At 43.2% G+C, this 14,093-nt stretch overlaps 1 protein-coding gene across 1 annotated transcript in view; it reads left to right on the top strand.

The window, feature by feature from the left end:
• Positions 1 to 11,613, top strand: part of CFAP99 (cilia and flagella associated protein 99) — a 33,319-nt gene extending 21,706 nt beyond the window's left edge. Inside the window, exons 12-16 of the mRNA XM_081911923.1 lie at positions 696 to 837; positions 6,313 to 6,464; positions 7,300 to 7,505; positions 9,545 to 9,725; positions 11,101 to 11,613. Of these exons, the coding sequence (XP_081768049.1) occupies positions 696 to 837; positions 6,313 to 6,464; positions 7,300 to 7,505; positions 9,545 to 9,725; positions 11,101 to 11,259 (840 nt within the window). The 3' untranslated portion in view covers positions 11,260 to 11,613. The remainder of the gene's footprint in view (positions 1 to 695; positions 838 to 6,312; positions 6,465 to 7,299; positions 7,506 to 9,544; positions 9,726 to 11,100) is intronic.
• Positions 11,614 to 14,093: the final 2,480 nt, after the last annotated feature.

Below are 14,093 nucleotides of genomic sequence, written 5' to 3'. Positions count from 1 at the left end.
ATGGAATTGACGGAAATGACTGGCAGAATCCGAGACCAGGGAGAAGAGATGGTGGAAGAAGACTGGAAAAGTTTAAAGTTTATATATAGAAATACTGTATAATTAATGAGTGTTAGAAAAATTGTTGGAATGAATTTTTATGGCTTTAGTAGAAATGTTATAAGGAGTTAAGTATAAATAAGTACTTTAGCATTAATGGAAAATAAGGTTAAAAATATGTTAAGATATTTATATGACAAAAAATAGAGAAAGATGGAAAGGATTTGCTGAAACAATTGATAGAAGTGGAATACAAAAAGGGAGGTGAGAGGAGGTCTATGAAACAAGGGAATGAAAGATAGAGTAATGAAATGGTATGATGTATGTTTTTTTTAAAATGTTGTTGTTTTGTTTTGTTTAATTTAGTGTGTTAAGGTTGTGTTTTGTACTGTTTATATTGTATTGTATTGTATTGTCTTTGTTTTTCTCTCTTTTGTTTTTTCTTGTCTTTTTTCTTCTTTTTTCTTTCTTGTAAGTTTTAAAAGTAATAAATATTATTTTTTTTAAAAAAATGCTTAACATTTTAAGGTCAAGGAAGCTTGCTTATTTATTTATTTATTTAAGAAATGCATGCTTAAGATTTTTTAAAAAACAAATAAAGCAAGAAGCTTTCATTGTAATTAATTTATCTGGCTTCAATTTTGCTTGGAGTTTAGGAAGCGGAAATGAGCCAGCAAATTGCAGAAAGGCGCATTCAAGAAAGGAAGGAAAGGGAAAAAATGGTGCAGCAAGTGGTGGAAGGACGCAAAAATGTGAAGCAAGCACGAATGAAGCTCCAAAAACAGAAGCACCAAATAGGTACGAGTAGTGCCAGATCTGTGTGTCTTTTTAAAAGGTACATTTTCTTCTGATTTGCTCAGCAAAGCATTGCTATATATAGAGAGAGATTCAAGTGCTGTATTATAAATAGCTATTGAAAAGCTCCTGTTGAGAGATATATGAAATCCTGAGACATTCCACCCATAAATATGTGTGCACAGAATTTGAGAGCCAAGGGACAAATTTGCTTTTGTTGAAGGATTCATCTAAAATATGCCTACTGTGTGTAGGCTGGCATGGGAAACATGATGGCTTGCTTGTCCTGATTCGCCAAGACCTTGTGATTTTGCAAATTAGTATAGCATCCTTTCTATAGTTTCCTTCCAGTGCTTTGTCCTTGCCCCCCCCCCCCCGTGAGGCAGCCAATCATCCTTCTAATATTGATTGATTGAATTTATATACCACCCTATACCTGGGGGTCTCAGGGCAGTTCACAAAAAAGGTCACAATATATAAAATCAGAATAAAAACAATAATCCTATAACACGCCCCCCCCAAAAAAACCCAGTCACATTTTAAAGGGTATAGGATGTTGATTAGGTCAGCCAAATGCCTGGTTAAAAAGGAACATTTTTGCCTGGCACCTAAAGGTGTATAATGAAGGTGCCAGGCGAACTTCCCTGGGGAGAGCATTCCACAGGCGGGGAGCCACTGCAGAGAAGGCCCCGTTCTCGTGTTGCCACCCTCCGGACCTCTCGAGGAGGAGGCACACGAAAAAGGGCCTCAGAGGATGATCTCAGGGTCCAGGTAGGTTCATATGGAAAGAGGTGTTCTGTTTGTTCCCCCTCCATTTTCTTGGATCCCTTGCTTACCACAGCTATTTCTGACTCCCCCTTGATGCGTGTGTCTCACACACATACAAAGTCTTTACCTTTCTCTCCACTCCTCTTCTTCTCTGTCTTTTCTATGGCGCCTGCAAGCAAGGATGAGCACATTGAGCCTAAATGGGTGGCTGCCAACCAAGGCACTACAATATCTGCTTCTAGTGAAGCCATGCCTAAAACTATCTTCAGCCAGGCCACTGCTCCTCAGCTGCCCACCCTGAATTCCCCCAGGGGCTTCTCTTGGATCTTAGCATGCATTGCCCAGCATTGGAAGAGTACCGTATTTTTCGCCCCATAGGACGCACCTTTCCCCCTCCAAAAATGAAGGGGAAATGTGTGTGCGTCCTATGGGGCGAATGCAGGCTTTCGCTGAAGCCTGGAGAGCAAGAGGGGTTGGTGCACACCAACCTCTCTCGCTCTCCAGGCTTCAGGAAGCTCTCCGCAAGCCGTGGCAGAGCTGTGCGACTTCGCGCAGCTCTCCCACGGTTTGCGGAGAGCTGTCTGTTCTGGGGGCTGGGGTCGGGGAAAGCTTGGGCTTCCCCCAACCCAGCCCCACGCCTGGGGGGGAAATAAAAATGTTTTTCTTTATTTCGCCCCCAAAAACCTAGGTGTGCCCTATTGGCCGGTGCACCCTATGGGCCGAAAAATACGGTAAGTTCACCCTGCCATGGACGTTCCCAAATGATTCATCTCTTGGCTGCAAGATGCATAGTTGTGGGGAGAGCAAAGGAGACATCCTCATCCGCTTCCAGCCACAGCTTGGACCAGGTTCCATGTATCTGAAAGCAGAAGGCATCAGGGTTTTGAGCCGCCGAGACCACATAACACCGGTCTTGAAAGACCTACATTGGCTCCCAGTACGTTTCCGAGCACAATTCAAAGTGTTGGGTGTTGACCTTTAAAGCCCTAAACAGCCTCGGCCCAGTATACCTGAAGGAGCGTCTCCACCCCGATCGTTCTGCCCGGACACTGAGGTCCAGCTCCGAGGGCCTTCTGGCAGTTCCCTCATTGCGAGAAGCAAAGCTACAGGGAACCAGGCAGAGGGCCTTCTCGGTAGTGGCGCCCATCCTGTGGAACACCCTCCCACCAGATGTCAAAGCGATAAACAACTACCTGACATTCAAAAGACATTAAGGCAGCCCTGTTCAGGGAAGTTTTTAATGTGTGACATTTTAGTGTATTTTGGTCTCTGTGGAAGCTCCCCAGAGTGGCTGGGGAAACCCAGCCAGATGGGCGGGGTACAAATAAATATTATTATTATTATTATTTATTTGAGCTCACTACTCATGTTGTTCTGCGTTTACCCCTGCCTCCACATTTGGTGCAGCGTTCATTTTCTCTAGAGCATAGCTCTTCAACCACAGGGCCAGGCAGCTGTTGCTGCCATGCTGGACTCCAGCCAAGACTGACCAGACCAAAGGGACGCTATTTGAAGTGTTTGGACAAGGATGTGTTCTTCTGATGAGACACACATTTGATGAATTTCTCTGCTGTCGTAGAGCCTCTTTCAATTAGATGCCTGCTTCTTGCCAACCATATGTCCCACCTTCCTATAGCTATGCCTTTAGTGAGGAAGCTCTCTTTTGAGCAGGGGCAGTCTTTTTCTCCCTTCTTTTTTTTTTTTGCTTTCTAGGCTCCTTCTGTGGCTTTCTAGATTTCTCCTGGAATGGAAGTATGCTGGAGACTAAAATGCAGACGTTGTTGACATTTCCATTCCACCTTAAGGAACAGGCATGCTTGCAGCTCTCTGAAGCTAGCAAAGCCAAACAGGATCTGTTGTCTTGATACACCTGTATAGGACATTGCACAGTAACCCTGACATCCTTAAACAGTTGCATCAACCATTCACAATCCATAAGTGAATATGACAGTGCATTGAGTTCAGCTTCACAAGAACTTAGGTTAACTGTGGTTTGCCTCTTGCACAGCCAGTCAAACAGACACTGGTTGTACACGTAGCTCTTCCTGGATCTACTTGTGGCATCTTTGGTGTCACTGCCAAAACTTGCATCTGCAAAGATTTCAAGACCTCCAGACTCCTGACCAGTGAATCTGAGTCTGTATGTAGTGCATAGTACCTTTGAGATAACATGCTCGAGAGCTTTCCAATCATTAACAGTAGGATTGTTAGCACAGCTGCAGTGTGGTAGTCTGTTTGCCATCATGGCAGCAACTGGGGACCCAGGAAGTAATGGTAGGAGTCTGGCGGCTGCAGGAGTCAGGAGGTGGGAGTTGGAGGGAACAGGGATGCCATATCACCCTCATGCTGCTCCCTGCAACCTGAAACAGGGCTGGGGTAGGGGGAAAGGTTCTTGGTGGGCAGAGAGGGGGATCCATTCACAGGTCTCTGCACAGTTGCCAAGTTCCTAAGGCCTCAGGTGCCTCTGCTACCATTTCCCTATTCTCTGCTTCACATACAGCAGTGTGGTGTAGTGGTTAAGAGCGATAGACTCGTAATCTGGTGTACCGGGTTCGCGTCTCCACTCCTCCACATGCAGCTGCTGGGTGACCTTGGGCCAGTCACACTTCTCTGATGTCTCTCAGCCCCACTCACCTCACAGAGTGTTGGTTGTGGGGGAGGAAGGGAAAGGAGAATGTTGGCCGCTTTGCGAAAGTGGCAAACCCGAAAGTATTTTTCTGGGTTTCACCACTCACACATACACATGCCTCTCGTTACGGATATTTCAGGGTGCACACGGACCCCCAGAACAAATTAAATCCATATCCAGAGGGTCCATTGTATAATGCTTGATTGTATGTATGTATGAATGAATGAATGAATAAATAATCCATCAATCAATCAATCAATCAATCTCCAAGTGTTTTACAAAATGTAGAGGGGTCACATTTATATAGTGGGGTGCTATTTTGTTCTATTGCATAGTGTTTGTGCAGTGGTTTTGTGTCAGTGTCACTCGAGTAGGTCCTTTGTTTATATATTTATTTTTGTTGGCAGTGCAAGAGATTAGAGGATGCAGAGCTTGGTTGGTTGAGTTCAGGTGGTTGCTGTGGGGTTTGTTTGTATGCTCGATGGGGTGTTGGGTCAGATTAGGCATATCGGTTTGTATGCTGTTGGCGGGGTTATGACATTGCTTTGTTGTGCTGCATATGTGATAAAGGGGAGCCATACCGGGGTGAAGACATATGCCTCAGACTCACGAGTTGAAGGGGAGGAAGCCACTGTAGGGGTTGGTCTGTTCTGTGGATTTTTCTTTCTTTCTCTATCATCCTTCTTCTGAATCCGACTTAGTCAGAGCTTTGTCACATACAAAAAACTAGGTAAAGGACCCCTGGACGGTTAAGTCCAATCAAAGGCAACTATGGGGTTGCAGCACTCATCTCACTTTCAAGCCAAGGGAGCTGGTGTTTGTCCACAGACAGCTTTCTGGGTCATGTGGCCAGCAGGACTAAACCGCTTCTGGCGCAACAGGACACCATGATGGAAACCGGAGCACATGGAAATGCCGTTTACCTTCCCGCCGCAGCAGTACGTATTTATCTACTCGCACTGGTGTGCTTTAGAACTGCTAGGTTGGCAGGAGCTGGGACAGAGCAACGGGAGCTCACCCCGTCGCGGGGATTCGAACCGCCAACCTTCCGAATTGCAAGCCCAAGAGGCTCAGTGGTTTAGACCACAACTGGAGGGAAAGTGGAAGAAGGATGCTAAATTAATCTGCAAAATCACATGGCCGCTGCTCAGATGAATTGGGACAAATAACTCATCATGTGGGAGCTTTGCTGTGGGAGCTCAGAAGGCTCATTCATGGTAAGCGAGTCAATGGGCCATTCCTGTGCAAAGCATGCACCTCCTATGTCACTTTCAGAGTTTACAGGATATAATACAGCACTAGCTTTGAGACAATGAATAATTGAGTCTCCAAGCTGGTGAGCTACCAAGGGATTTTTGAAAGCCAGAATCCCATGAATTGTCCAGCTATATTTTGCTTGAAAATTGGAGGTAGGGGCCTCAAAATGGGTTCGGGAGCCTTGTTGGGTCCAGAGATTCCCATAACACTTAAAGGTCTTACGGGGCCAGCCCAGATACTTTTTGCAAATTTCGGTAATTGTGTCATTAGAAAACTCCAGAAGCTAGAGGTCTCTGGATAAGCAAGGGTAGAGGGGAATACCATATTTTTTGCTCTATAAGACTCACTTTTGCCCTCCTAAAAAGTAAGGGGAAATTTGTGTGCGTCTTATGGAGCGAATGCAGGCTGCACAGCTATCGCTGAAGCCAGAACAGCAAGAGGGATTGCTGCTTTCTCTGCGCAGCGATCCCTCTTGCTGTTCTGGCTTCTGAGATTCAGAATAATTTTTTTCTTGTTTTCCTCCTTCAAAAACTAGGTGCGTCTTGTGGTCTGGTGCATCTTATAGAGTGAAAAATATGGTATATCCCTGTAAGTCTACACTGATAGAATCAATAAGCACAGACTCCTAAACACCAGAGAAAAGGGCAGATTTTGGTATGATTGCCTGAAAGATCACCATGTGTTCTGCTTACTGAGAACCCCAAATCCGATTCAAATTCCAGTCTTGACAGAATTGGACAGCATTCCAACCTACATTACTAATCCCCTCTACTTAACCTTATGCACTGCTATGGAGATTGCACATCTTTCCTACCATTTAACAGCTCAGGAAGTTGCTGAAGAAAGCCAGGAAATCCTACTTCAGAGTTTGAAAGAAGAAGAAGAGAGATTCAAAAAAAGATATGAACTGATTCAACAAATAAGAGCGATAGAGTATCTGCCTTTAATGAAGCAAAATTTTGTTGACTTAACCCAGGTGAGCTCATTAAGACAGATTACAAAAGTGCTTTTGTGCATTTATCTGTTACTTTCCCATCTTGTTCTTCCTCCAAAGATCTCAGTCCAGCACCTGACTTTACAGCTCCTTTGTGAGATAGATTAGGATGAGAGAGATGTTCTTGGAAATCTCCAGCTGTAGGTTGCCAGGGCTTGACTGCCTTAAAGCAACTTCTGGTCAATGCAATAACTAGCCATTTCTATACCCAGTCATAGCTCTCCATTCCAACTCAAACCTCAAATAATTTTCTAATGAAGTCAGAGTTGTGTGTCAATTAATGTGCAGGCGACTCCCCACTTACAGGGGGATTACATTCCGGGCCGCTGTGTGCATAAGCAAAATGTGTTTAAGGGGGATCCTTGTCAGAGCAGGGAACTAGGGAAATTTCTTTTCTTTTGCAGCAAAAAATTCAGAGCTGTTCACAACCCTACATAACCAAACCAACCCATACTCTTAACCTTTGCCTCCAGAGCACCAGAAATGGCAGTGAACAGCACGCCCAATCTTACTGCATTACGGGTTCCCTGCCCAACAGGGTGGTAGCAGTGAGAGCTTCCACATTCCATCTTGAAACCCATGCATTCTTTTTTAAAGCCTTTTGGGGCTCCGGGAAGGGGTTTCTCACAAGCCACGAGGACTTTCCAGCTCTCTCCTACCATTTCTAGGTTTGAATTGAAATCAGTTGGTTGATTCATTGATTGATTTTCTGGCGCTGCACACATACATGGTCACACGCGAGTTGATCATGCATAATTGGGGGGGACGCTTGTATAATAAAAAAAAGATAGAATTTGCCGGTTTCTCTTCTCCATAGACTCCTAACCATGGTGTTCTTGGTGAGATGTCCATCGTAGAACTGCAGGAACGCTTAGCCTTACTGAAACAAGCTCAGAAGAAGGCCGAAGAGGAGAAGAGGGATCAGATAATCCAAGAAAAATATGCGAAGGAACAGCTTCTTTTGGACAAACTTGAGCAGATCTCCATGTTCAGAGACCAATTTGGAAGAGCAGCTGCGCTGAAGTTAGTTTGAAGCACTGTAGCATTTATAATACATAATTGTGGATTATGTATTAACAGAAACAAAACGATTAATTGCTCTTCAAGTAAATAGATAGGAAATAGCTATATTCTGTGACGGAGTTCAGAAGTTTAATTAATACTGCTTTTTAGTAATACTCACAAGTTGAGGGGTCCAGCAGATAACATGAGTAAATTTTGACATTTAATAGTAAATCTGAATTCTTTGTGCTCTCACTCGATGACCAGAATCACCATTTCAGAGGTAAAGGACCTTGCATGTGGGGGAAATGTCAAAAACAAGGCTCAAGAGTAGATTATTCTGTCATTCACCCTTTCAGAACAAGAACCACTAAATGCCTTCAGAACAAAACACAAAAGTCAGGGTGTGTCCTTACAGAGGGGACTGAAATGGATGTTTTGGGTAATTTTAAAAATTTCATTCTATAATGTATATAAATCAGAGAGAACAATTATAACAGATGCCAATTAAAAGATGAAAACAAAACCATTGAATAGGCACGTAGAATAAGTAGTTACATATCATACCCCTCAGCAGTCCTGAATTAAGAGGGACATCCTGGAATTACAGAAGCCATTCCGGATTCGGATTGGATCCCGGAATGCCTTGCAGGAATCAGCCGGCTCACACGAGTGCCAGATCAAGACGCTTGGGTTTTTCCGTCTTGCACTCTTTCACAAATCACCTGGTTCCTGCGAGAGCTCAGGACCAAAAAGCAAGCATCTTTGATTTTGGTCAGTGGGATTTTGGAGAGTGTGACATATGAGTTAAGTAGCAATGTCCAAGCCATTAAAGCAAAAAGCAAAAATAAAAGTTGTCTTCATATAAAGAAATAATATTAGTGCTGTTTTATTGTCAAGTACAGTGGTGCCTCGCAAGACAAAATCCGTTCCGCGAGTCTCTTCGTCTTGCGTTTTTTTCGTCTTGCGAAGCACGGCTATTAGCGGCTTAGCGGCTATTAACAGCTTAGCGGCTTTAAGAAAAAGGAAACAAACTCGCAAGAACTCGCAAGACGTTTCGTCTTGCGAAGCAAGCCCATAGGGAAATTCGTCTTGCGGAACGACTCAAAAAACGGAAAACTCTTTCGTCTTGCGCGTTTTTCGTCTTGCGAGGTACCACTGTATAGTTCCAAATTTGCCATGCTTGTGATGATGGTTGTCTTAAAATGATGCTTCTGCTATATATGTAATGAAGGAATGACAAACCATATAACAAGTGTCTGGAGATTCTAGTCGTCGTCAAAATATGCATAATTTTCTCCATCATAGCTATATTCCATCGTGAATGGTACTGTGTCCAATGTAAGATTTTGGGCTATTTCCCATTGAGTTGCATTTAATACAGTATGTGAGCTGCCAGGACCATACATGAGGCCAATTCTCAATTCTCATTTTTATATATCTACCTTTGTATCATGAAAAATATTCCATAACTGTTATTTTGGACAATTGTTTATTTAGTAATATTTATCATTTCTGCCAAAATTAAATTCCAGAAATCTTGTACCAATGTGCGTTGTCACCAGAAATAATAAACACCAAATTTATTGCAGCTCCCCCAAGAATTAGCTGACAGAGAGGAAAACATTTTGGGCATTTGCAAAGTAATGCGATACCATCTGTGTAGTAATTTCAAGGAGTTTCCCCTAAGGAAACTAGAAACAGATTTTAAGGGTTGTGATTCCCAAATTTTATTCTAACCTTTGGGGAGAATTCATGTGCCAATATCATGTTCCTAAGTTTCATTAAGCAACACAGTGCAACTTAGAAATTAATCCTTTTTGTTCTCTACCCATTGTGTTCAATAATTGTAAAAATTGTGTTAAGGGTCTCAGAGCTTGTTTCTTAATTTTATTTGGTTAATAGGTTGATTAGTGGTATAGAAAAATCACAATGTGTGTAAAATCTTTGGATTCCCATTGTTCAAATCACTTATTTCTCCCCTGCTAGAAAAAAAATGGGTGATCTGATTCTGTGATTAGTGGGAAAAAATACTTATTTTTTTCTTATTTGCTCTGCAGGCTGGAGGAAAAGAAAACCAAGCCTCCGCTTCGTGAACGCATTTTGAAAGATCAACAAGTTTTGGAGCTGAAACAAAAGATTATGGAAAAATCTATGGAGCGTAAAATGCAAGCTGAGAAAATGCAAACTGCATCCCTAAAGTACGACGAAGGGTCAGTCACATCTTGGAGGCCAAAGAAAGTAAGAAATTTCTTGTTCTTGTGTAAATCACTGTCCAAACATAGCATGGAAATAAGTTCTTTGCAGCTGGAACTGGACACAGTATTCCAAGTGTGGTGACACCATAGGTTTGTATAAAGACATTGCAATCTTCAGTTTCACTGTCAGTCACTTTCCTAATGATACCTACCATGAAATTTGCATTGCACAGCTGCCACACACTGGATCATGTTCACTGAGCTGTTCACCGGGCTCCTAATATCTTGTCTGGTCAGTCACTACCAATTCACACCAAATTAATGTACAGTGGTACCTTGGTTCTCAAATGCCTTGGTTCTCAAACAATTTGGAACCCAAACACTGCAAACCCAGAAGTAAGTGTTCCGGTTTGCGAACTTTTTTCAGAAGTCGAATGTGGTCCATTTTGAGTTCCACACTTCCGTTTTAGGTGTTACGCTGAGACCCGTCTGTTTTTGCTATTCATTCTGCGTTTTTGTGGCTCTTCTTTTTTGCGTGACTGTGTGGAACCCCGTTTAGCTACAGATTGATTGTGTGACTGCAGTACACTGTTTATTGCTTTCATTTTATGGAACAATGGTCTAGTTAGATAGTAAAATTCATGTTAAATTGCTGGTTTAGGGGTCGTTTTTAGAAGTCTGGAACGGATTAATCTGTTTTGCATTACTTTCTATAGGAAAGTGCACCTTGGTTTTGGAACGCTTTGGTTTTGGAATGGACTTCCGGAACGGATTAAGTTTGAGAACCAAAGTACCACTATATATTTAAAGTTAATATCCCCCCAATATATCACTTTATATTTGCTTTTGCTAAACTCTTATTTCCCACTTTACTTTTTACCACCTAGAACAATTTGGTGCATGCAGGAAACTTGCACCCCTTACTGCTGAGCCCTAGCTTCAGATAGTTTGTGAACAAGCTAGAACGTACCGTTCCCAGAGCAGGTCATCATTGGCAGGTCCCACATCCATTGTGGGAATTGTCTCTGCTTCCTGCCTTTACTGATCCGTAAGATGACCTGCCCCATGACTGCTAAGCTTACTCATGTGTCTGGTGGCCACTGCCTCTCAGCCTAATCTACCTCACTGGGTTGTTGCGGGCATTAAATGTGGAGGAGAATCACGTATGCGACCATGAGCTCCCGGGGAAAAACATTGGCCCTTCTCCCCAAGCAGTATCCAGGAAAGCTGTACTGATGCTGGCGACGGGAGTGTGGCTCTGCAACTCTACCCCACCCCACCAGCTGCCACTGCCAGTGCTAACAGTCCAATAGGACTGCCTTTGATCTACATTTGCAGCGGACGAGACCATAAAATGCTTTTCTCTTATTGAACACCTTTGTACCAATACCAGAATCTTCTGTGTGTCGCTTCCACAGAAATCTCAGCGTGAGGATCACTGGAAGAAGTTGGAAGAAAGTCAACAGCGGCAGTTCAAAATGCTTCAACATGGTTTTATGGCAAGAGAATTGACTGAGAAAAGGATGACCAATGAGACTTTGAGAACTGGAACCAAGGCTTGTATATTGCGCTCTTAAGTCAGACAAAGTTATTTCTACGTTTATTTCTGTTTATGAGACGTTTACTAGGTCTTTTATACTGTAAGCACCGAGAGCTAGTTTTGGTTCACAGTATCTCAGTATTCTTTTTTCAGCGGTTTCCTACCATTACAAGATTTCCGTTGCATTGATGTCAATGGGAGAGAGAATTGATGCACTAAGGCTAGCGCCCTCCCCCCCAACCCCCGCCTCCTACTCCTGCCCCAGCCAGCACAGCCCCTTTTTGTCATTACCTCCATTGGAGCACCAGGGTCAGACCAGCAAGAGTGGTGGAAATTTCCATGTCCACAGTGGGGAGGTTTGTTCCATTAAAGATAACCCACATTGTGAAAACGTGTCTGGCTCAGTATGTCCTCCGCATCACATGCAATTGGCAATGCTCTGCTAAGGCAGTGGCCAGACCACGGATTTGGCAAGAATTCTCCTGCGCTCCTCCACTGCTTGACAATCTCTAGGCTTGCCGACACTAAAAGGAAAGTTACCAACTCTCATGAACACATAATTCTTGGGAAGAAGCCCTCTTGAATATGATGGGATTTATTTTTGAGCACACACACACACACACACACCAGACTTTGGTGTAAAACAGGTGTTTTGAGCTGGTGGGAGTTACCGTATTTTTTGCTCTATAAGACTCACTTTTTCCCTCCTAAAAAGTACGACGAAATGTGTGTGCGTCTTATGGAGTGAATGCAGGCTGCACAGCTAGCCCAGAAGCTAGAACAGCAAGAGGGATTGCTGCTTTCACTGCGCAGCGATCCCTATTGCTGTTCTGGCTTCTGAGATTCAAAATATTTTTTTTCTTGTACTTGTTTTTATTCACCCCCTTCGCTGTTCTGCCAGGCTTCAGTGCAACGCATCAAAAAGTAACCGGGGTCCACTGTGCCAACCAGTCATTCGGTCCTGCCTTTGCCAGTTAACCTCTTGATCCCTGATAAATGGTGATTCTGTAATGCAGAAAATAAGACGGTAGCCTATGACCTTTTGATCATATAAGCTCTGTTAATGCATTCAAAGAAATGCATTACACATACACAGCTTAAACGAAGCTACTGGGAGGTGGGTTTGTAGCTGGCTGACTGACCAAACCCAGAGTGTGCTCACCAGTGGTTCCTTGTCATCCTCTAAAAAGGTGACAAGCGGAGTGCCACAGGCTTCTGTCCTGAGCCCAATATTGTTCATCATCTTTGCAAATGACTTGAATGATGGAATTGAGTGGATGCCCATCAAATATGCAGATTACACCCACCTTCCTCAGCTTTCAGGAACAAGTAACGATAGATATAGCATTAACTATATGCCCTGTTTAGGGAAGTTTTAAATATTTGATGTTTTATTCTGTTTTTAATCTGTTGGGAGCCACCCAAGTTTGAGCAGATGTCTTATCTGAAGCTGTGTGTCCATTTTAAAAGATACAGATGTGTTTTCTTAGCCTTTAAATTGTTTGCACTGAAACACAAGCAATAGGGGACTTTTTACACACACACCCCAGCTCCTGCCCATGTTTGCCATGCTTGAAAGAGGCTTCACGTTTCCTCACAAATCCTCCTGTATGTGTGGTTTTAGGATGATGCCAACTAGCCATATAAGGCTATTTTCCAAGCCTCTGAAATAATGTTTCAAGTTTGGGCTTTTTAAATCGCTGGTAGTCTGAGGAAGACAAAAGTATATTAGCAGGATTATTGTCTCCCAGTTTCCCATTGTCTTTGTGGTCCAAGGCGTATGCAAAATTCAAGGAAAACTATGGGCAAGGTAGGTGAAGTATCTTACTCTTTTTTTTTAATCATTGGCCATTTCCATTTCTTCCGCATCTTCACAGATGTGGTATATTGCACCGAGTTTCTTGATGTATTGGAAGAGGGGAGAACTAGGATTCAAATCCCATTTAGCTATGGAGCCTGGGCCAATCGCTTTCTGAGCAAAACTTGCCTCACAGGATTGATGAGAAAAAGGGCGGGTGGTGGTGGTGAGAACTTTGTACATTAGCCTGAGCTCCTTAAAGAAATGTTGGAATCAAAGTATAATAAATAAATTCAAACTGAGCTTGCAAATGCCTTGGGTGAAATACAGTGCAACACCTTAGCTGCAAAAGGCGAGAGCTATGCCTGTGGCCTTTTAAGCCCCCCACTGCACCACCACCAGCAGCCCATTTTCTAAAGAAGGGTGGAAGTGTGCTCAGTTATCAGGACAAAACTTGAGCTCAGCCTGCAAAAGAGCTGAAGCTGACTCGGGAAAGGTGAAGAAGTGCTGTCATGAAGGCGTGCTCTATCATTTCACGTTCTTTAATGTACCAAGTAGACCTGTTGCACCAAATTGCAGCCACATTTCAGGCCTCCTGAAAGTGGCGAAAAAGGAACAGAGTCCTCATCTCTTAGGAATCCTACACATTGCCAGCTGCACGTATATTTCCAGAAATAAATGCAACCGCAGATAAGCAGAGGTAAGTAAAAACTTCCAGCAACTGACAGATAATTCGGCAAAAGTACAGTTATGTTTCTGCTAAAGGAAGTGGGGAAAGGAAGAAAAGACAGTGTTAACAGTCACTAAAATCCCCTCCATATTATGGTGAATGAAAGTAGAAAGGAGATCAAGGCTGTTGGTACCACTCCTATGTGGATTCAACATTTCTGAGAAAGTCAAAAATGTCCAATGAGGAATGCCAGAAAAAGGCGTAAGAGTCAGGAGGATGGCATGGGAAGATTCTGACGGAACTGCAACCTAGCTGGGATACTTTGAAATTGCCTTGCAGTTCAGCACTCTCTGCAGTCTGCCAGCTTTCATATGTTTTAATTGGATAAACAATGGCATAGCTT

The sequence above is a fragment of the Podarcis melisellensis genome, assembly GCF_964234715.1.
Source record: "Podarcis melisellensis genome assembly, chromosome: 5".
Classification (NCBI taxonomy): Eukaryota; Metazoa; Chordata; class Lepidosauria; order Squamata; family Lacertidae; genus Podarcis; species Podarcis melisellensis.
This window is presented reverse-complemented; position numbering and strand designations above follow the sequence as displayed.